Source organism: Sugiyamaella lignohabitans, chromosome B (assembly GCF_001640025.1).
Source record: "Sugiyamaella lignohabitans strain CBS 10342 chromosome B, complete sequence".
NCBI classification, from domain to species: Eukaryota; Fungi; Ascomycota; class Dipodascomycetes; order Dipodascales; family Trichomonascaceae; genus Sugiyamaella; species Sugiyamaella lignohabitans.
The window spans coordinates 2,421,760-2,443,623 of NC_031674.1; the positions used below are offsets into that span (position 1 = coordinate 2,421,760).

The 21,864-nt window shown below is 41.3% G+C and overlaps 8 protein-coding genes and 2 non-coding genes across 10 annotated transcripts; 6 read left to right on the top strand and 4 right to left on the bottom strand.

Annotated features, from left to right (window-relative positions):
- Nucleotides 1-687: 687 nt before the first annotated feature.
- BIO2 (biotin synthase) lies at nt 688-1,887 on the top strand (the record flags this gene model as incomplete). Its single annotated transcript, XM_018879741.1, has 1 exon — nt 688-1,887. One exon carries the CDS (start codon nt 688-690, stop codon nt 1,885-1,887), a length of 1,200 nt encoding a protein of 399 aa, XP_018737628.1.
- Nucleotides 1,888-1,973: 86 nt separating this feature from the next.
- On the bottom strand, nt 1,974-3,827 carry AWJ20_2774 (uncharacterized protein; the record flags this gene model as incomplete). The annotated part of the gene is made up of 1 exon (XM_018879742.1): nt 1,974-3,827. One exon carries the CDS (start codon nt 3,825-3,827, stop codon nt 1,974-1,976), a length of 1,854 nt encoding a protein of 617 aa, XP_018737629.1.
- A 1,722-nt stretch (nt 3,828-5,549) lies between these two features.
- YPS3 (Yps3p) lies at nt 5,550-6,722 on the bottom strand (the record flags this gene model as incomplete). The annotated part of the gene is made up of 1 exon (XM_018879743.1): nt 5,550-6,722. The coding sequence occupies one exon, from the start codon at nt 6,720-6,722 to the stop codon at nt 5,550-5,552; it is 1,173 nt and encodes a 390-aa protein (XP_018737630.1).
- A 1,069-nt stretch (nt 6,723-7,791) lies between these two features.
- On the bottom strand, nt 7,792-8,958 carry YPS1 (Yps1p; the record flags this gene model as incomplete). Its single annotated transcript, XM_018879744.1, has 1 exon — nt 7,792-8,958. One exon carries the CDS (start codon nt 8,956-8,958, stop codon nt 7,792-7,794), a length of 1,167 nt encoding a protein of 388 aa, XP_018737631.1.
- A 3,199-nt stretch (nt 8,959-12,157) lies between these two features.
- Nucleotides 12,158-12,282, top strand: AWJ20_2777 (the record flags this gene model as incomplete). The annotated part of the gene is made up of 1 exon: nt 12,158-12,282. It is a non-coding gene; the product is annotated as a tRNA-Leu (tRNA).
- A 977-nt stretch (nt 12,283-13,259) lies between these two features.
- Nucleotides 13,260-13,333, top strand: AWJ20_2778 (the record flags this gene model as incomplete). The annotated part of the gene is made up of 1 exon: nt 13,260-13,333. It is a non-coding gene; the product is annotated as a tRNA-Val (tRNA).
- A 215-nt stretch (nt 13,334-13,548) lies between these two features.
- PCM1 (phosphoacetylglucosamine mutase PCM1) lies at nt 13,549-15,159 on the top strand (the record flags this gene model as incomplete). The annotated part of the gene is made up of 1 exon (XM_018879745.1): nt 13,549-15,159. One exon carries the CDS (start codon nt 13,549-13,551, stop codon nt 15,157-15,159), a length of 1,611 nt encoding a protein of 536 aa, XP_018737632.1.
- A 1,732-nt stretch (nt 15,160-16,891) lies between these two features.
- Nucleotides 16,892-17,518, top strand: AWJ20_2780 (uncharacterized protein; the record flags this gene model as incomplete). The annotated part of the gene is made up of 1 exon (XM_018879747.1): nt 16,892-17,518. The coding sequence occupies one exon, from the start codon at nt 16,892-16,894 to the stop codon at nt 17,516-17,518; it is 627 nt and encodes a 208-aa protein (XP_018737633.1).
- A 68-nt stretch (nt 17,519-17,586) lies between these two features.
- Nucleotides 17,587-18,318, bottom strand: spc25 (kinetochore protein Spc25; the record flags this gene model as incomplete). The annotated part of the gene is made up of 1 exon (XM_018879748.1): nt 17,587-18,318. The coding sequence occupies one exon, from the start codon at nt 18,316-18,318 to the stop codon at nt 17,587-17,589; it is 732 nt and encodes a 243-aa protein (XP_018737634.1).
- A 414-nt stretch (nt 18,319-18,732) lies between these two features.
- KEL3 (Kel3p) lies at nt 18,733-20,637 on the top strand (the record flags this gene model as incomplete). The annotated part of the gene is made up of 1 exon (XM_018879749.1): nt 18,733-20,637. One exon carries the CDS (start codon nt 18,733-18,735, stop codon nt 20,635-20,637), a length of 1,905 nt encoding a protein of 634 aa, XP_018737635.1.
- Between the last annotated feature and the right edge of the window lie 1,227 nt (nt 20,638-21,864).

Below are 21,864 nucleotides of genomic sequence, written 5' to 3' on the forward strand. Positions count from 1 at the left end.
AAACAGACGTAGTAGCACAAAATGCTGTCATATAGCTGGTTGCAGTAAGGACCAATTTCTCGAGGTTGTTAAAAAATAGTTATAACTTGTAAGGAACATAGTTACTATTAAAAAGTGTAATAAATTGTAGAGTTTCTAATTGTATAGAAATAGCATGGCTTAACATCGAAATTCTCAAAATAGACGGGTGGGTGCAGTAGGCAGACTATATACTATCTATCAACTTCGTTCTTTCTGTGTAACCTAAAAGCGATTCTATATCTCTATTATGGAATAGGCGCTGCTTGCCATGTTCACCCACGAAATTTCGGATACTAGTATAAAACCTATTGATCAGAGGGAATGCAAATCCTGTGTCAGAAACAGGGGTTTTTATTCGGTCTTCAATTCATGGCGGTATAGAGCTCTCTCGTTGGGAGGGAGGTCTCCTTACATATTGATGCGGTTTGTTGAGTGTTTTGGGTTATATGTCGGCAAAAGCAATTATGAGTCAACTCAGGATGACTAGTAGTCATCCTTCCCAAAATGGAAGTGGGTGAGTCTTTCTGAGGCAAACTGCTAACAACCAATTAGACAAAAGACATTCTTATCAAACTACCGGTAATATATAACCTAGGCAAATTGAAACCACAGACCATATCACTGTCATCACTCAATATTACCAATAATATTTTGATACCTAAAATTATGATTGGTAGACTATCTAAAGGAGTTTTGAGCAGTTCTCACCATGCAATTGCTTTGTTCCACACAGGAATCCCGGCTTTTCATAGCGTCAGTACAACAGTAACTGCTGGTTCTTCCGCTCTTAACGAAACTATTGTCCCCCCTGCGACTACATCCTCAGATCTCAGTACCCTGCTTCAAAATGTAAGAGATAACACGAAGGTGAGGACGAACTGGACGAGAGAAGAAATCTCGGCTCTATATAACTCACCCCTTATGGATTTAGTGTACGCAGGTGCTACGGTTCACAGGAAATTCCACGATCCATCGGAAGTTCAATTGTGCACTCTCATGAACATTAAGTCTGGCGGATGTACCGAAGATTGTAAATACTGTGCACAAAGTAGTAGATATGACACAGGTGTCAAAGCAGAAAAGGTTGTCACCGTAGAACAGGTCATTTCAGAAGCTCGTTTAGCCAAAGAGAATGGCTCTACAAGATTCTGTATGGGTGCAGCTTGGCGTGATATGAAGGGCCGGAAAAGCGGTCTCAAGAGAATTGCCAATATGGTCAGCGAAGTTAATAAGCTTGGCTTAGAGAGCTGTGTTACTTTAGGAATGGTCAATGAAGAACAGATGAAAGAATTAAAGGATGCAGGGCTTACAGCATATAACCACAATGTCGATACCTCAAGGGAGTATTATCCAAGTGTGATATCAACACGTTCATATGATGAAAGACTTCAGACCATCGATAATGTTCGTAAATCCGGCGTTAGTGTCTGTTCTGGTGGAATTTTGGGTCTAGGTGAGTCCACTGAAGATCATATTGGATTCCTGCACACCTTGTCAACTATGCCAGAGCATCCTGAATCGGTCCCTGTAAACAAACTTGTGCCTATCAAAGGAACTCCATTGGGCGATAGACAGGCCCAGGAAATCCAACTTCCTTTTGACGCTGTCCTTCGAACAGTTGCTACAGCAAGATTGATTATGCCCAAGTCCATTATCAGACTAGCGGCTGGTAGGTATACCATGAAGGAGCAAGATCAAATGATGTGTTTCATGGCTGGTGCAAATGCCATATTTACAGGCAAGAAAATGCTCACTACCATGTGTAACGACTGGAATGATGACAAAACTATGCTATCTAAATGGGGAATGAAACCAATGAAGAGCTTTGAAAGGAAGATTAAAAATGCAGAAAAGCTGTCTCTATAGTGTTCGTTAAGATTACAAAATATATATAAATAATTTCCATGATAATTAAAACTAAACAGAGATACGTTCCACTGGGTATAGTATAATTATGATGTATATGCCTTAGTTTCTAGCAACTTAGCACCAAAAGGAGACGATAAGCCAAACTTGAAAGCAAAAGACACTACCAATTGCCATATACTGCCTTGTCGCCTATCGTTCTTCGAACGCTTCATAATTAAGCTAATTATCTTGAGAGCCAATTTGATTTCCGGCATACATTTTTCCAAAAGCTGTGGCTGTCTTCGTAGTGACGAATAGAGTACTTCAAGAGCAGCTACCAAAAAGTGGTTGTACTGAATTTCACAAGAGTTATAAAAATCAGTATTAAAATAAAGTCGCCCTAGCTCTCGTATACACTCGCATGCAGTAGTAATGGCCGGAACAACATACAGATCATCATTACACGATTGGTAGATGTTCAAAAGTATCAAGTTCGACTTCAGGTAGATTATCCACTTCAATTTTCTTGATCCGTGAGGCGAAGGCTGAGATGGCAGCTCTTTCAAACTCAACTCAGGCGGTAACGATGATTTCCACCTTTCCATCAAATAGATGAGATACTGAACGTTATCACGTTTAGCATGGGCATCAGATGATTTAACTCCTAACATCTCAGTGGCAAGTGATGGATCATCTGTCTGTTTCTGTATCGCTTCGAGAACTTTGCCTGACAGCTTGCTGTAATGAATCATATAATTAAGATGCATTGCTCGGAACAGGTCATCTTCAGAAGCTCCTGAGTCCAAGTTCACAGACCCAAAGCTCTGCGGCATCTTTTGGTCAATATCCTCATCGTGAAGGATGAATGGACGCTTGGTATAAATCGAAAGTCGACGGTCCATGACATATAAGCACCAAAATATAAGTCTAGAGTGTTCTCGCCGTTCAGCATCCGGAACCATTCTTTCCAAATCCTTGGACCTATAAAGTCCCAGCTCTAAAGCCTGGATACTCGCAAATCCTACGGTTCGATAGGCCAGTGTGCCCATATCGCTATGAAACTGAAATTGATGTATCAGAAGAAGATGTACTACAGCCTCTATCGTACCTTTTCCTGAAATCAATTGCCTTTCAACTTTAGAGAGAACGTCTTCGTACAACTTTTTGCCAGCGGATTGGTCGACGCCTGTCATAGTTGTGCCAATAGCGATAATTATTTTAATATTCAGCCAGTCGTTCTCTCTCTCTTCTAAAAAAGTCCGGTGTGTAGCGTAGTACTTATAAATGTCATCAAATTTCTTCTCAAGCTCACCTACAGCAAATATTGGATACAAGCAATTAACTTCAGAGTCATAAGCCTCGATGCTCTTATGTGCGTTCAGATAACTAATTCCGTACAAATGGGTGGATTCCAACTCAGCTGAGAACCCGGATATTGGAAAGTCGTCTTTGAGGTCCATTAGCAAAGCATGAGATGCTAGTGATAATGGTGCGTAGCCGAGCTCATCAGGGAGAAAGAGTCTCTCCCCAGACCTGCCAGGGAACAGTGCTCCTAAGCCTTCATCGCTAGATGAGTCATAACTCGCATTCCTCTGTGCACTATAGCTGTCCGTATAATTATTTTGAATATTAGTACTTTGCTGCTGTTGCTGTTGTTGCTGTTGCTGTGACTGTGACTGCAGTGAGCTGTTTCGTGGTCGTTGAATGTTAGCGAAATCACCAGCATCATAAGGGAGACGAGTTGGCTCAAACAAGTTGTTTACCTCTTGAAGAGACGTCACTGGTAATAGCAGGGGTTTATTGTTGGGTCCTAGCCAGCTATCGACAAAATTGGCCTCAAATGAGCCATTCCCGTACATGTTCATATTGTCTTCGTCGCTAAGAGGTGTTCCCCTGTCAGAGGTTAAACTGGTTCGTCTAAGTTCATCAGTTGCCTGGAACCCACTAGGACTAGGCATGATGTCTGAACCCAGCTTACTATTGGAGCCGCTAGGTGATGCTCTGTTATATTCATTTGCAGATGATTGGCTTCGGTCCACCGCATGCTGTACAAACGAACTAATATGGTCAACAGGAAGCTTCCTTAGTCCAGACTCCGTGTCCAACTTGACACTCTTCTGTGGGTGCTCCTTGATTGGATAAATACATTGAAGCTTTTGATTTGTACACCTCTGACATGGAGTGTTTCCATTACACTTAGAATTAGGTTAGTCAAGCCTTTCTGCCAGGGCTACATGTGCCTCGACGCTCTGGTGAACATAGCCGCCAGTACCAAACTCATCATCAACTTAACATACTCTAATCTTTCTTCGCTTACATTCCAAACTAGAAACATGTTAGTTAGCCATAAACGCAATATTATCTGGTGAACAATTTCAAAGACAAACAAAAAAGTACAGAATCTTTCAAAGACACTTACCAAGCGCAGATAACATATTTACTCCTCTTCCTCCTCTTCTCCTTAACAGCCGCTGTCGGGGGAGAAACTGGATTCCTTAGATCCACTTTTGTGTTCCCAGACACCGACATTATTGCTAGACATTAGACTTGAGATAATTGTTGAAATAATAAATAATAAAGAAATAAAAAGAATTTTGAACCGAACTGGGAGTTAGCTTCCAAGTTATATAGAGATCCCGGTTAAGATGCTACAATGCGTCTTGCATCTTAGGGCACGGTCTTATGTTTTAAGGTTTAGTGGAGAAGCGCCGCACTTACTCATGTTCGTTAAAAACAGTCAGCAACGTCCAAGCCCAGGCGGCCAGGGCGGAGCTCTGGATATAGCACAAGAATTAAACTCTGCCCTTCTGGGAAGGTAATCAAAAAACAGCGAGCAACATTGTTCATGAACGGAAATGACAATTAGGAAAACCAAGCTTTTCGCTTAAAGAGAATTGCGTTTGAAAAGTTGGGTAAGTTGTTGAATAATACTGTACGGCGTAAGAAACCAGCTTCAGACCGGAAGACGTTGCCGTAGTCGTTTTTGATCTAAATTACCACCAAAAGGGTCCACTTTCCTCTATTCGTCGCTTCCAATGGGATAATTTTTTATTCTTGAGTCATTTGCTCACTGGTGTATTCAACTGTGTTTTTTACATAGGCGAAATAATCATGATTGGGCCCTGCATTTCCAAAACTTTAATTCCAACTTTCGCCGTTATCAGACGTGATGATCTGCAACACATAAATTTATATGTATTAACGGCAAACTCAGACAGCATAGCCGAACCACTACGGGTTTACTTTTAGAGCTAGCTCTAACTTGGTCCAATCCTTGTTTAGGCATGTATGCCCTAGCCGACTGGCAGCATATACGACATGTTGAGTTTATGCTGGTACTCCTACAGATGATTATAGTTAGGGGTTTATCAATGCCGTTAAGGGCGTGACCTCCGTTTTCGGAGCGAAAGTTCTCCGCATTCTGGCAGAAAACGGCCCGGATTGTTCAAACTCCGCCCGACAATCACGTGCACTTGGATCGTTAGTGAATACCCCTGAGACATACAGTGTAACTGGGAGCGCATATGTACCCCTGTGACCGGCAAACGCCTAAATTTACACAAACCTAAATTTTCTAGTCTAACGGCAAAGGCCAGCTCCTACTCCTGATAGAACTGCTGGATAAACTAGATTATTGTAACTATAGAAGCGGCAATGGACAAATGATCAAGCGGCCGTGTTCATCCGCTGCTGCCGCTTGGAGCAGCCACAGCTCCAGGTACGGTGTCCGAAATAACCTTAATATCTGAACTGTCACTATTCCAGCTAGATTGAGCAATAGATATTTGGTTGTTGTCGAGATCATATACCACATAAGCGCTTCTAAGGAAGCTGTCGCCCAAGAGATTATATCCGGATGATTGGGTATTGGGAAAGATACTCAGCACATAAGGTTTGGATCCCCCGGTCAGATTGAAGTCAGATGCAGGTATCGCGAGCTCCGATCCCTGAACAGTAATTGCTGCACCCGAAAAGTTGTAAGTAATACTCTTTGAAGGAATCTTATCTAAAAAGTAGGCTTCCTCGCTGTAATCATAAGTGGCGCCAAGATGGTTTGCAATTGACGAAACAGTATCTCTGGGCAAATATGTTAATGACGTACCAGAATCAAGAATTCCCCCAATGGCTGATGATTCCAAAGTTGCTCCATTGCTTGAGATACTGCTCAGGGTGACTTTAAACGAGGCATTATCGGTGATAGGGACGGTGTATAATTGGCCAATGTACTTTTCAGAATCAACTGCTCCAAATAGAAGTCCGCCTTCTGATACATCTAAGTCATCGAGATACAAAGAAAACACATTTCTGGCAATGTAGCCCTGGTCTACAAGACTCTGTGGAACATTCTTGTATCTAGTACTGGCCGATTCACCAGTCATTAAACCAATACCGAAAACAGCTGGGGACTCAGAACCTGTCGAGACAGTACCGAACTGCTGGTTGGTGATTGAAGCTCCATCAATTTTCAAAGTGTCTTGTGCCCAGTCTCCACTAGCTCTACCCGACACATATTGAATCTCGAAGTCATGGTTTAACAGCTTGTAAGTTGATGAATCCGCGGAGCTATATGAACTGTTTTGTCCAGACGACTTGGTGTAAACCCAGAGATCACTTGAGCCAGTATCAATCATGGCCTCCACAGTTTGAGCAGGTGTCCCAAGATCAAAAGTAGCTACATACTGAAATATCTGGTTTGCTAGTGGCGTGTCATAGTAGCCTGCCCTTTTCGAGAGCCTGTCTTCTTTAGGGACACTCTTGAGCTTTGTTTTCACGTAAAGGTAATCTTTAGTGCTAGGCGCTGCCACACTCGTAGCAATCAAGAGAGAGAGAATAGCGGATGAGCAAAATTTCATTTTTACCTGGTGGCTAGAAAAGTTTTCTATGAGAATAAAGACCATTTTATAGACTTGTCTATTCATGTTTAGGAAGGACGTTCTGAATATTTGAAACACAGGGGTTGTTGGTTGGTATGTATCAGTGACTACAAAGTGGATTAATATTATAAATTTGTAAAAATGGAAAATAACTACAAGTTTCAAGTTTTCAATAAGCATTACCAGAAACGTAGCTCTTAACTTCAGATCTTCGTTGTTAGGTCAAATGTGAACATATAATTTATTGATTGTTACAGAGTGGACCTAAAGGTTGAATACCAGTCGGTGAGTGGCCCTCCCTATACGAGCCATGTGTAGTATATTGCGATAAATATCGAGGAACCGAGATTATACCTAACTGGTAGGCAAAGATTTTTGAGAATCTATAAGAGTTCAAAATTTCTTCTACTAGTTGTCAGCACCACTTGCTCCGCGTAAAATGGCACGAGCCTGGACAGCACCGAATCTACGTATCTAGGCAATGCTGTTTCATGTTGATCACGCACCATCTCATTAAGCTTTAGACAAAGCTGTCACGGCGTAACGTGCTGCTCCTGAAGATCGTATTTTCTTATAATCTGGGTCTGCTTATCTTGAAATTAGAGTTCTGACTAGCCGATCTGAAATGCAAGGAGATCTTCAAGAGGTAGTTTTTAAATTCAACATGTATAAGAATAAGATTGCAACGGGCACGCCGGAGAACCTTGATTGTAGTAAAATAAGTACTGAAAGTTTTCTCAGATCTGCCAAGGCGACCTTGCTTGGCCGTTAGTAGATTTTCAGAATCCTGCTTGTTCGTATACCTGTTACATTCCGAAACCGTCTCGGATATTCTTGTCGTCAATTCGAGCCTTCATTCCAAATTCTAATGCATTCCTACTGTTAAGCTAACTTTTCGCGAGTGCTAATTAATACTCGGAGGAAACCTTCTATGGTGATAACCTTCCTAAGAAAGATATAGAATAAATTTGATTGTTGTTATAGAAATGGATGTTATAGAAGTTAAGTTTCAATTTATAGACTTCGAGTTCTGGAACTCCCATGTCGCTTAAGCGTTGGGGGCAGGAACAGCGCCAGGAACAGTTCCAGAAATAATTTGAATATTGGAGTTAGCATTATTCCAACTGGCTTGAGCGATTGAGACTTCCTTGTTTTCCAAATCGTAAACAACGTAGGCGCTTCTCAAGAAACTGTCACCAAGCAGATTGTAACCCGAGGATTGAGTGTTGGGAAGAATGGGCAAGAAGTAAGGCTTAGTATTAGTCAGATGGATAGAAGAGGCAGGAACAGCAAGCTCAGAAGGAGGGATGGTGATAGTGGCTCCGGAAAAGTTGTAGACGATGGACTTGGAGGGAGGACTGTCGAAAAAGTAGGCTTTCTGCCTAGAGTCATAAGTAGCACCAAGGTAGCTAGCAATGGCCGAAACATCTGCCGAGGGAAGGAAAGTGTATGAAGTGCCGGAGTCCAAAATTCCGTACGTAGCACCTCCGAGGGACGTTCCAGTGCTACCACTAATACCGCTGAGAGTGACCTGGAATGCGCTATTAGAGATGAGAGGGAGGGTATAAAGCTTTCCACTGTACTTAGCACTGTCAACAGCGCCGAAAAGCAGGGCACCTTCGGAAGCTTCAAGATCATCCAAATACAATGAGTAGGCATTGTGACTAATATATCCTTGATTGACGAGATTCTGAGGAACGTTGACATATTCAGTGCTACTGGCCTCATCAGCCTCAAGACCAATTCCAAAAACACCTGTAGAACCTTCGTCTTGCGCAACAGTAGCGAATTGCTGATTCTTCAGAGATACTCCGTCAATAGTAAGAGTGTCGGTGACCCAATTTCCACTAGCACTGCCCTTCACGTAATCTATCTCAAAGTTACCATTAAGATACTTATAGGTAGAAGATTTCTTGGAGTTGAAAGGGGTAGTTTCATGCACAGCAGGGGTGTAGACCCAGAGGTCACTAGATCCAGTGTCAATCTGAGCTTCAATGGTTTGACCAGGAGTTCCAAGCTCGAATGTAGCAATATATTCATAGATTTCATTCGCCAAAGGAGTGTCATAGGAGCCTGAGCGCTTGTCCAATACGTCATCCGGAGGGGTGATTGTCCTCAATTGGGTCTTGGCAAGTAAGTATCCCTTTCCATTGGCAGGAGCAGCGACAGCGAGTGAAACCGAAGCGAGAAGAATTGAGGCAGAAGTAAGTTTCATAGTGATTGATCGATTGTTAGATGGTCAGTTGAACTGGTCTTGATGAGAGAAATTATCGGTTCCATCCATCTCAATTTATAGTGATCTTGGATTACTGAATCTACCAGAGAAGACATGATCATCTCGTCACCTTCACGGACAAGGAGGTCGACATGTAAGGACTATTCAGGAATCTCAATCTAACTTCACCTGTAGATCAAACTTGTTTTGTGCCATGAAATTCTCAAGTTCCCTTCTTCAACTAATAGATACAGGCGGTAAAGCCGGGAGGGGTCGTACTTGCAGTTTGATGCCTTGAAGAAGAATGCCGTTCATGGCGACAACTATAATATTCGCTCCACAACATGTCGCAATTCTATAGCATTGGCGCCGTACTCTTCGACATCCCCATACCTGGGTACGCCCTGTCAGTGCCGTACCTCGCAAGAGGTAGCAAAGTTCGTGATCACGGCGCGCAAATCTATGGGGATCTCTAATTATCGTTGATGCCGTATATTCCTCGGATGTATCAAGTGTCATCTCCAGTAAACTATCGGAATATCAGATCCAAAACATCTTGCATTAGCCACTTCCTGTATGCTATATTTTCAGTGTCAAACTTTAATCCTTGCATCATGTATTGTCAAGATTTTGTCAAACTGGCCCCTGTTGATGTTTATTTCTTGGCATAGACGCTATTTGCTGCTGCAGGTACCCGGGGCAGCTCCCTTGTCCTCATCCATATCTCCCTTCAAATCCCTATAACAATTTGTTTCAATTCACGAGCAGACGGTTATTCCCATTTCTCGGGGCAATTGACATGATCAACTCAACCGTTGGCGATGTTTGATCTCCAGGTTTATAGATCTGGGCTTTCTTTTGACCGAGAGAGTGAATCTTGGAGTGTAGGCGTTTGTCTCACATTAATGTGCATACGATAAGTGCATGCAAATGAGCAATGGCGTCACGCATGGCGTATGCCTATCAGTGATAAGACCCTGTGTCACAAAGCGGCACAAGGCAAACAACCAGTGTCGAAACATTTGAACTATCAATAGAAATGTCCTGGTCTAAACTTGCGGATTATAATACTCCCTAGTAATCATTATCGAGACTGCAAAGTCGTTTAGCTTATAATTTTGTGATCAACTTTCCCGATTGTTGTTAACTCTGGGCCGTTCACATGACAAGATATCGTGGCGTTCTGAATGCTGTCGGAAAATATAATAGCCGGTAACTTCAATGAGGATGGTTTAATTAAGATAAACGGCTGGTCGACGAATTGGTTATTGTTCCTGACTCAGACATACCCGAGCGATTTTGCATCGTTTTGGAATTTAAGTTTCGGATCTAGTAACATAACATACAACAGATGCGCTACGGGAGAACAGAAGCCCGATTGAGTTTAACTCCTGGATTAAGTATGATATAAACTATATTCCTACGACACGATAACGTCACGAGCGTATGATTGGCCAGAATGACGTATTATCCACATGCTACCTAACAGGATATTAGTAAATGTTCGATAAGATGGTTCAACCGTGAAGTCGTGTTACGTCTTCTGCATCTACTAGACAGAGAACATAGAACCTTCAGGATGAGCAACAAGTCTTTTGGTGTTGATTGCTGTTAATCTCAATGACTACGAGGTTCGTGATTAGTAATGATGGCTATGCAATAATGTCTAACGTCGCAAGCTATTTTGATAATCTCGGTTCAATGCTGACAGCTATCGTAAAAATAGACCATGAATTTTCCTCCGTTCGAAAAGTGGTGAATGAATGAATAAATCTTGCTTAAAGTCCTATACTGTACATAATTAATACCATTCAAATAATTTCAAATCCCATCGTTTACACATTACCAGGAGGACTGCTCGCATTTTTACCTAATTACAGGCTGTTTACCTTGGCTATTTTGAGCTCGATATATATATACCAAAGTGACCTGCGATATTTCAATGAGTACAGGGGAAAACGGTTCGGCTACCAGGTTTACACCGTTATTAACGCTTACTGGGGAAAACCCGGTACTAGTCATCTCTACCATAAGAGAACAACGTCTCAAGTAATTGCGGAGCTTTGGCCAAAAAGGCCAATACCGCTTTTAAGCCCTTCTTGGAATCAAGGAGAACTTTAAGATCTAACGTCGCAGAAGCGTCCCGCAAGATCTGATGATGATTTCAGTGACACTCACATAATAGATGTTTAATATCTTCTTCCTCTCCACATTCACATTGATGGGGTTGGTTGTTGATTTCAAACCTCTTGAAGAACATTCTAAACGCTCCTTTGGCTGTTCGTCACTGCACCAGTTTACTGAGTTAATTCTTTGACCATTCATTCAAGAAATATTTCAAGGGGTTTTTGTGGTCTGCATTATATAACCTTGGAAGGGTATATGACCGGTTAAACTCTCCTTTTGCAGACGTCTGGTATTTTGATTCCCATATTGTGTGATGTCCCTGATAAATCTTTTGCTTCAGTTCACTCTTGACCTCTAGGCTTTACTTTCGCTTTCCTTGTCCCCTTTCTTCCACGGTGGTTTCCTTCGTCGAATCCGGTCTTGAAAGATATCCTCTTTAGGTAGAATCTCATAGAGTCGTGGACCAACTCATTGTGTTCCATATGCTTACTCCACCATCTAGACTTAGCATTAACTGGGTTCTGAGAGTCCACATTACGATGTAGTCATACGATATAATTATCCTGTAAGGTATAAGCCGTTGCTCTAAAGGCATGATGCTAGTATATCTATGGAGGCATGGATGGCTGTTTGATGGTAAGCACCCAAAAGTGGTGAATGAATGTTCTGCAAAGAAGGTAACGCACAGGTGCCAGAAAGATAATTATAAACGTAAATCATTTCAACGTCAATATATATAAAACAACTCATTTATACAAGGCAAACTGATTCGAAATCCCATCACTCGAATATATTTTTTATGCCAAGGTATAACATTTTTCGTTGATATAGTTAGTTAAATTTCTCCACAGCCAGACTTCCGCCTGCATTGGCATGCTTAAACTTGATATTTGAACACCCCTGTCCCACACCCCCTTGTAGCATGACTTTGGACAGGTTGAAATAGGATGAAATAGGGCGTAACTGACCGAAAATATAGCCTGTTATGGCCCATGTTGCACGCTACATCACGTGCACAAACTCTGAAGCTTTAACTCTAATGTTTTCAAAAGACTCATCTTACATCAACAATGGGGGTTTGGCCGAGTGGTTAAGGCGTCAGGTTTAGGTTAACAAATCTAGAGAAAGCTAGTAGGGCATTAGCCCTTCGAGTACCCTGATATCGTAGATGCGTGGGTTCGAACCCCACAGCCCTCATTATTATTTTTTTTACGAATTCTAACCTAATCGTGGCTAATACAAGGTGTTGAGTAGTGGTATTTAGCAATTTGTTTTGTTGGTTTTTTTATATTGGATGAGTTAACGGAACTTAGAATGCTGTCAGTGGGTCCGGTGACCATCATAGTATGTGTATGCTTATTTGAGATCATGTATGTTCTAAAACACTTCATTAGAATATACAAGATTACAAGCTGCGTGGTTGCCAAATAAAAAAATCAATCTTATTTTATTCTAGACATAGCCATAACGTCAAATGAATAAAAAAGCAATATATATTTTTTTTTTCAAGCCACTGTATAATTCTGGAAATGAATATAATTCAAAACAGTTTCAAATAACCTCAGTACATATATCCAGGATGATAATTACTTTTCTTCTATTGTTTCATTATAGTCTGTGACTTCAGATTTAGATTTAATATATTTGACGCTAGTGGATCCCCCATTAAAAACAAGTCGAAGTAGAAGGGTCACTCCTCTCGATAGCTAAAGAAAATAACATGACCCAATGATAACTATAACTAGCTTTTCAATGTAAGAGTAAAGCTTATTAGCGTTTATAATCCCAAATGGGAAACCTCAAATTGGACATAATAAGCATGGTTCAAGTCCTATGCTATACACAAGTTAACACAATTCAAACAGTTTCAAGTCCCTTTATTTATATATCACCACACTAGTGGGACACTCGTATCTACCTGATTGCAGGCTGATTACTTGGACTATTTTTTTGGTTTTTATAGGAGCCATGAATAAGCACTAATAGGAATACAAGGGACTTGATAATTGAGCGGTTATTGGTGAGGCGGCCACAACTGGAGAATATAAGTTGAGATACACATGGGTTAGGGATCATATTACAGTGTACGGGTTAGGGGTTAGGTATTTTGACAACCACACGGAACTTAGAATTGAATGTAATGAGAATATTTGTCGTTCGCAAGACATAGAAATGGTTCGATGGTCTAGTTGGTTATGGCATCTGCTTAACACGCAGAACGTCCCCAGTTCGATCCTGGGTCGAATCATATTTTTTTTTGGATTGCATAGCCCCGACGCACGATGTATTCTCCGTGTAGCGACATCGAGCCTGATGGATCGTGTGTTGATCACGTTACCTGGCGGTTTATTTATAGAGTCACATTTGAAAGACATACATCTCTGTCAACATTAGAGCCTCTAAAATTCGTACCTGTGTACCAACGTCAACATCGCATTATTGAAAGAAAGCTAATAGTTCATCATGGCGATTCCATCTATTGATATCTCATCAGCGGACAATTATCCCAAACCGGACGGGATTAAGTTCGGTTACGGCACTGCTGGCTTCCGTTACAATGCCAATATTTTGTCTTCCACTGTATTCAGAGTTGGTGTACTAGCTGCGCTAAGATCACGATACCTTGGTGGAAAGGTCATCGGTGTTATGATCACTGCCTCTCACAATCCCCCTCCAGACAATGGCGCCAAGATCGTTGATCCCGCTGGTGATATGCTCGAGGAAGCTTGGGAGACTTATGCTACTGACTTAGCTAATGCTGCAACTTCACAGGATTTGGCTGACAGGGTTAATGAGCTTATTAAAAATTTGAACATCGATATTTCAACCCCAGCCAATGTTATATATGCTCGTGATTCTCGAGAATCCGGTCCTGCACTCGTCAAAGCGCTTGAGGCTGGATTGAAAGCTGCTCATGATGCTAAATCCACAGACTACGGTTTATTGACCACACCACAGTTACATTACCTTGTGAAGTCACTCAATACACTTAAAAGTGCAAACTCATATGGTGTGCCCACTGAAGAGGGATACTACAAGAAGCTTGCTAATGCATACAAAAAGGTCCTTTCAGGATCCGAGCCTTACTCGATCACTATCGACGCCGCTAATGGTATTGGAGCACCAAAAGTTTCGGAATTGGTCAAGCATCTCGAAGGAACTATCGATATGACCCTGATCAATGGTAAATATGAAGATCCCTCATTACTCAATTCTAGCTGCGGTGCTGACTATGTCAAGACCAACCAAAGACTCCCCGGAGGGTTGGACGCCGATGTCCCTAAGCTTAAACTTTTCTGCAGTTTTGACGGAGATGCTGATAGAATTGTTTTCTTCTACATTGATGAAGATGGAAAATTCCGCTTACTTGACGGTGATAAAATTGCCACACTGGCTGCCTCTTTCCTCAAAGACCTCGTTCAGGAGACCAATTCGGGATTAAATATTGGTGTCGTTCAAACTGCCTATGCAAATGGAAGCTCCACCGAGTATCTGGAAAGTGTTCTTAAAGTGCCTGTTGTTTGTACTCCTACTGGTGTCAAGCACTTGCATCATGCTGCCCAGCAGTTTGACATTGGCGTATATTTCGAGGCTAACGGACACGGAACTGTACTCTTCCATCCCGATGCCGTTGCCAAGTTGCAAACCTTCCAGGTTAGCTCCCCTGCTCAAAAGGCAGCCATTGACACTTTGCTGGCATTAAGTGATCTTGTCAATCAAACTGTTGGTGATGCCTTGTCTGACCTTTTGCTGGTTCTCGCCATTCTTACCATCAAGAGATGGAATCCTGCTGACTGGAACCAGTCATACACAGATCTTCCCAACAGACTGTTGAAGGCAGAAGTTCGCGATCGTACAATGTTCAAAGTCACTAATGCAGAACGTACTCTCGTCGAACCTCCTCTTCTGCAATCGCAGATTGACAACCTTGTACAAAAATACAGCCAGGGTAGAAGTTTTGTTCGGGCCAGTGGAACTGAAAATGTTGTTCGTATTTATGCAGAGGCTGTCACTCAAACCCTGGCCGATGAGCTGGGTGTAAAAGTATCTCATTTGCTTGAAGCTTATAAATAGTTCAGTGTTTTATCAAAATTCTATTCACACCTAATATATAAAACTTAGACGATTCCGTTCTAGCGGCGATGCCCCCCCCTCCCCCTTTTTTTTTCTTCCCTTGAAAATACGCTCATCGGTTCTCTTACGTGCTATTGAGATGAACGTGATTCTCAAACTGTTCCTATAGTTTAGTCACGACTCTTCGATGCGCGGAGGTATGCCAAATCTTTGGCAATGTAGGCATACCACCAATAAGTCGGTAAAACAGTCGCAGCATGCCACAAGGAATGAGCATCAAGGAAGTAGAAAAATGGCGAGAAATCAAATAGTTCTAAAGACATTCCCAATGATATGCCTAAAACAATGTAAAAGGGCCATAGTGTCCATCCTGCCGAGGACTTGGGTGTGAGTACTTCAGAGGAGACTTTTGAGTGTGATGAGAAAGCATGATATATCCATAGCAAATTCTGGATGACCCCTACAACTACCCCTGCCGCCATGTTATATGTGTATGAAAACGTTATGAAAGAAAGATAGCTAACGTGTAAAACGTAGGCAAGACAGCATACAGCTGTCACGAGCTGAAGTTGCAATTTTTTAGCAGGAACGTCTAATCGGAAAACACGGACTGATGCAAGATATAATCCATAGAGAATAGTCAACATTGCCGAAAAATAATCCAACCTTTCAGTAACTATAAAATCTCTCGTGTGAAAAACACTGGACCATACCCATGCATTCATACCTATTATCGAGAAAATAACATAAAATTTATAGAGCGGAAGTTCCGAAAAGGACTTGGGCGAATCTCTCAGCATCAAGTAGCCCTTAAAATGGGGTACAAAGTTCAGTATAGAAAACAGCACCGACATTGGTTCCTGGATACCTAAAATACGGATAAAAGGCCATTTTCCATGAAATTGAACTACATCTTGGCCATAATCTACTCTTTCTGCTGTAATAACTCGCTGACATTGGTAATCACATTCCTGATCACAATTCCAGTACAACAGTTTTAAATGGAAGGGCAACTCACTGTTGTCCAAACATACAGTGTCGCGGCATATTTCCACACATTTGTTGAATTCTGGGAGCTTGTCACCTACAGAAGCAAAAACTGTGACAGACAAGAAAATGGTCCCTAATAACAGACACGAACCTGTTTTAGTGTTAAACATTTGTGCTCAGGGGGAATAGCTACTTGGTTACATGCCGGAATGTCAATAAAGCCATATCACGTGACTACATTTGGCCCTTCTAAACAGCCAGTTTTAACTTATTTTCTACTTAGTTATCGTAATCTAGTTGGTCAATTACGAATAGTCCGAGCAAATTATACTTGAAGAGGCCCATTCCTGGAATGCTGCCGTGCGGTATTCCTCGGGTCCAGGTGACAGGTATAGATGAATTCAAAATGCGAAAGAAATGGACATTTTCATGATGATTCAGTTGAAACTAGATATTTACGAGACTGTACCAAGTGTACCAAGTGTTATACTATCGTAAAATAGGCTCGTGATCATGAAACAGAACAGCGAACAGTGCCCTCTCTTAAATTAAAAAAGGTTAATTTATCTATATGAGGTTCTGAGACAAAAATGTCAATAAGCTTTCTACTCTTGGCATATCATGAAACAAGCAGGTTCGATGAGGCTGTCAAACTTATAAAGGCCAGATCAGCCAAAGCGAGAGTATATCTCTAACTAACATTCAATCACAAAATAAACTGTACAGGTTATAAACGAATTCAATGAGAAACTCACTCAAAGCCTTGCTACTCGTTCTACTTTTAGGCGATGTGTCTGCCAAAAAAAGTAGTAAAACTTCGAACAAGGCACCGGCGATAACGTCAGTACCCATTAATACGGATATATCTAATATACTTGATCAAGTGTTCAAAAATATGAAATATCAGGCGCCAAAGGATTGTAAACCACTTCCAGGAGGATCGATTGTAAATGTATGCAATAACGGCACAGATCCCTTACTGAAAATCAAAGAATTCACTATAGATCCATATCCATTGGTCCCGGGTCATGTCACATTCAACATGATTTATGAACTGGAGAAGGAAATTCCACAAGGAACATATCTTCGGATCACTAGTTTTTCAGAAGATGGTCCCATATTTGACGGACAAGTAGACTTTTGTCAGTATGCTACATTTGCAGAAATAAAATGTCCCGTTCCTGCTAGTAATGAGCCATTACATATGAAACAAGTATTGGAAGTGCCGGATGACGTTCCAAGAGGTGTATACTCTTTTTTCTTCACGGCCTGGAGTCCAGACAATGAGCTGTTCACCGGTATTGCTGCTAACATGCAAATCGATAACAAGAAGCTGTTCATACCATCTGTCCATGGAGACGACCTATAACAGTACCAATAAACATACCACAGTATAATTTATCCAACCACATATAGTTAGTTGAATAGTGGATAATTTCATACCATATCTTTAAAAGCCTTTCGTATATCACGCAAAAACAAGCTTAATTTTCTAGAGCTGTTAAGCGACGTTAAAGCTTGGTCAACTATCAACCCATTCAAAGCTGGACTAGTACTAAGAACTTTATAGTCCCTCTCGCTCAAGTCCATAACACACGAAAACTCCCTATCAGCTGCATTAGGATCAATGTTGGTAAACTTGAATCCTATCACGTCATCTGAGACCCCCTCAATAGAAACGCCAAGGGTTGATTCCCACAGTTCTAACTCTGGTTGATTTTTACTAGACTCCTGAATTATCGTCTGCTTTATTTTTGAATGACTCTCCTTCATTTTTAATATAGATTGCCGAAGCTCAGAGATCTGTTTTTCCAGAGTCTTCTGTGTTTCTGTCATTTGTTCTCTTTTCAAAGAATAGTCTCTTATAGCTCTATTTGTTTCTTCCAACTCTTCTTGCTCCTTTGCTCGCAGCTTGGCATTTTCAACATCTTTCTGATGCAGTGACTCAATTTCTGCTAATAGAGATTTTTCAGTTTCTTTGTTTTTACTCAGTGTTAAGTTGAACTCATTCTTGGATTCGACAATTTTCTCCTTATTACTAGAGAGATACTCGTCAAACTGAGATCGAAAATTGTCCATTCGATTTTGGAGCTCCCCAAAGTTTACAATCAAAGAAGGTACTTCGACGCCTTCGGAGCTCACCGTTCTTATTGAAGCTAGAGAAGACATTTTTGACCAAAGATGAAGAAAATAGGATAACTACGAGAGCAGATGCGTGTCGCGTCCGTTTGTTTATAGCCGATCACTGCGGATGCTGATCGACGGAGGGTAAATGGAATATGTACGACCCTGCATGGGTGTTGCAATAATACAACTGAGCTTAACATATATTTGCTCTTAAGTTATAATTTTATAAAAAGAATATAGGACAAAAAAAATAAAAAATGAAGTTCAGGAAGAATAATATCGTATTTACTAAATCCATTAATTGCAATTGACTATTAGATTTTGTGCTTGACTGACCACTTCATGTAGGAGATATAGCCGCGGCAGCGCATGCACCTATATGTCCGTCTCTAAAATATCTGCCAATTTTCCAAAAAGTTGATCTGACCCTCAGTTTACTTTGAATATAGATTCACAATGGGCAAGAAAGACAAAAAAAGTAAAGAGGCCAAAAAGGCCAGGTCTCTTGAAAAGCAGCAAAAGGCTCAAGCTAAATCTGAGAATAAAGAGAAAAAAATGGCCAAAAAAGTCGGTGAAGATGACGATGACATGGGGATTGATGAAATATTAGCTAGTTATGCAAAGCAGCAGGAGGAGTTCGAAGCAGTTACGATTTCAACTTGTAACCGGCCATCTAAAAGAACCAACGCTGCAATGGTTGCTAATCCTGTACATGGAAAGAAAGAGCTTTTTATTTTTGGGGGTGAATCAACCACATCTGCTGGTTTAGCGGTTTTTTATAATGATCTGTTCCAATACTCAATTGAATCAGATCAATGGCGTAAAATATCATCGCCCAACACACCTCTACCTAGAAGTGGCCACTCTATGTGTGTGCATCCTAGTGGAATAATTTTGCTATTTGGTGGTGAGTTCTCATCACCAAAGCAGTCGACTTTTTACCACTATGGTGACACCTGGATTCTCGATGCGCACTCTAAGGAATGGACTAAAGTAGAAAATAAAAAGGGCCCAACAGCCAGATCTGGTCATCGAATGACCTATTGGAAAAATTATATTCTTCTACATGGTGGTTTCAGAGATCTAAGTGCGTCTACGACTTATCTATCAGACTTGTGGGCTTTCGACGTTACCTCGTATAAATGGCATCAAATTGAATGGCCAACCAGTCATATGGCACCTGATGCTCGCAGTGGTCATAGCATGGTTCCTACTGGAGAGGGTGCAATTATCTGGGGAGGCTATTCCAAGGTCAAGGCTGGCAAGGGTTTACAAAAGGGCAAAGTGCACACAGATTCTTGGCTTTTAAAGATGAAATCTGATTTAAAAGGAGTGAGATGGGAACGTAGGAAGAAATCTGGCTTTGCTCCAAGTCCAAGAGTTGGCTGTTCAATGGTACACCACAAGGGCCGAGGTGTTCTTTTTGGAGGTGTGTATGATACTGATGAGACAGAAGAATCTTTGGACAGTATTTTTTACAACACTTTATTTGCATACCAAATAGAGATGAACAGATGGTTTGCTCTTTCATTAAGGGCGCCCAAAAAGAAGAAGGTCCAGGTATCGAGTTCAAAGCCTGAAGATCGACATGCGGAGCTGGAAGCCACTTTATCTCAGTTGCTTAGTGATAAACTGAAACCTGAAGAGGATGAAGAAGTAGACGCGCTCTCGAAAACACCCAGCTCGGAAAGCAGTAAACAAAATAGTGATGACGAAGATGCTCATCCAGCAAAAGAATATCCTGTTGTTGCATCTATGCCGCATCCCAGATTTAACTCTACCACGGCTGTTGTTGATGACACGCTATTTATTTTTGGTGGAGTGTACGAACATGGAGAAAGAGAGTATAATTTAGATAGTATGTACTCTCTGGACCTTGGCAAACTAGACGGTTTGAAAGTCTACTGGGAAGATTTGCGAGAGTTAGAAGAAGGAGGCTCGGATGAGGAAGATGATGACGATGAAGATGACGAAGAGGGTGATGAAGATGAGGATGACGAAGAAGATGGTCATGGTGATGACGATGATGAACAAGAGGAAGAGGAGGAAGAAGAGGAGGAAGAGCCTGAGCCTGAAGGCATTCCTGATCCTAGACCATGGCTACCTCACCCCAAGCCATTTGAATCTCTGCGAGATTTTTATATTCGTACATCTGCTCAATTTATTGATTGGGCTTTGACTAATAACAAAGACGCTAGAGGTAAGGATCTTAAAAAGGTTGCATTTGATTTAGCTGAAGATAGATGGTGGGAAAGAAGAGAGGAGGTGCGTGTTGCAGAAGACAAGTATGAAGAAATGGGAGGTGTTGGCGAAGTTATCGAGAGAGATGCATCTAGTAGAACTGGCAAGGGTAGAAGGTAGATTTAATTACCGTATAGTAAGTTATGTAATTGTAATGTTTAGTTGACATTTACAGGAATGTTAAGTAAATTCCAGAAATAAGTTGTGAGATTCAAAATTATTTATTAAAGCTACAAACCGGGAGTTGACCAGCTACTCAAATCCCACATCTATGCAAGGGTAATGGAAAACCCAGTAGGAAAACATTACCAGACCTTTGTAGCACTCCTCAGAATAAGCTATTTAACAGATGATGCAGAGCAAAGGAGCAGTATCTAAATGTTAGAGCCAGGTCACGGAAAGTACAAATCGCAAAATACTTACCCTTGGGAGGAGGAAGAGCATACTGATCCTTGGGTTGTTCAAACTCAACTGGCTTGGAGTCAGAAGAGGTAGCGGCATTGTCAGCGACGACAGTAATGGGGGTGTTAGAGTATTGAGTCATTGTTGAGATTGGTTGATTGTTTGTGTGTGGAGAGAACTATCCAGACAGAGGGATCTAGTCTGTTTATATAGTTTTCCAAGATCCTATTTTGTCAGAGAAATAGGATATTTATTTAGCATACGAACTACGAAGCTCGCAGAGGGTTCCCAGATTTTACAATGCCATCTGGAAAACTGATAGATAGATTTGATTATCTGGACAAATACGGAAAGGATCCGACAGCGTTGGATGTCTCATATTCAACTACAACTTTCCATTTCTGGAACTATAAAGGATTTGAGAAGGTCCTAAGGTCCTAAGAATCCAATATCTCACACATGTTCAAGTGTTCTGGGGGTTTCTTGTATTATATGGCTAAAAGAGGAATATGCATTGTAAATCTTTCAGGGGGTTTCAGACTTCCGCTTATCGGTCAAATGTGGGATGGTTCTTCTACAATGTCTCGGTATCTATCAAATGCTAGTGAACTTATTTACCGCACAGTAGATACAGCGATTGAACAGATTGAACACCGTTCCATCCGCTTAAACAGCTTAGTAATGGCTGCTACTTTTTGTATTGTTTGACCGAAGTGGGAAATGATATGCAAGTTAAACCGTCTATTTTGAAAGTATACCACGCAAAAACCCTTTTCAATCTGAAAGCTTATCTCTCAGGTAGTCCATATCAACAAAATCAACAATGGCGCTATACAATCTATTCTGCAGGGGGTCTTTCCATACAATAAATCTACTGGTTAGTAAGACGTTAAGTGTTAAGATAATATCTATCAGTGAAACCTTACCTTTACCAAATCTCCATTA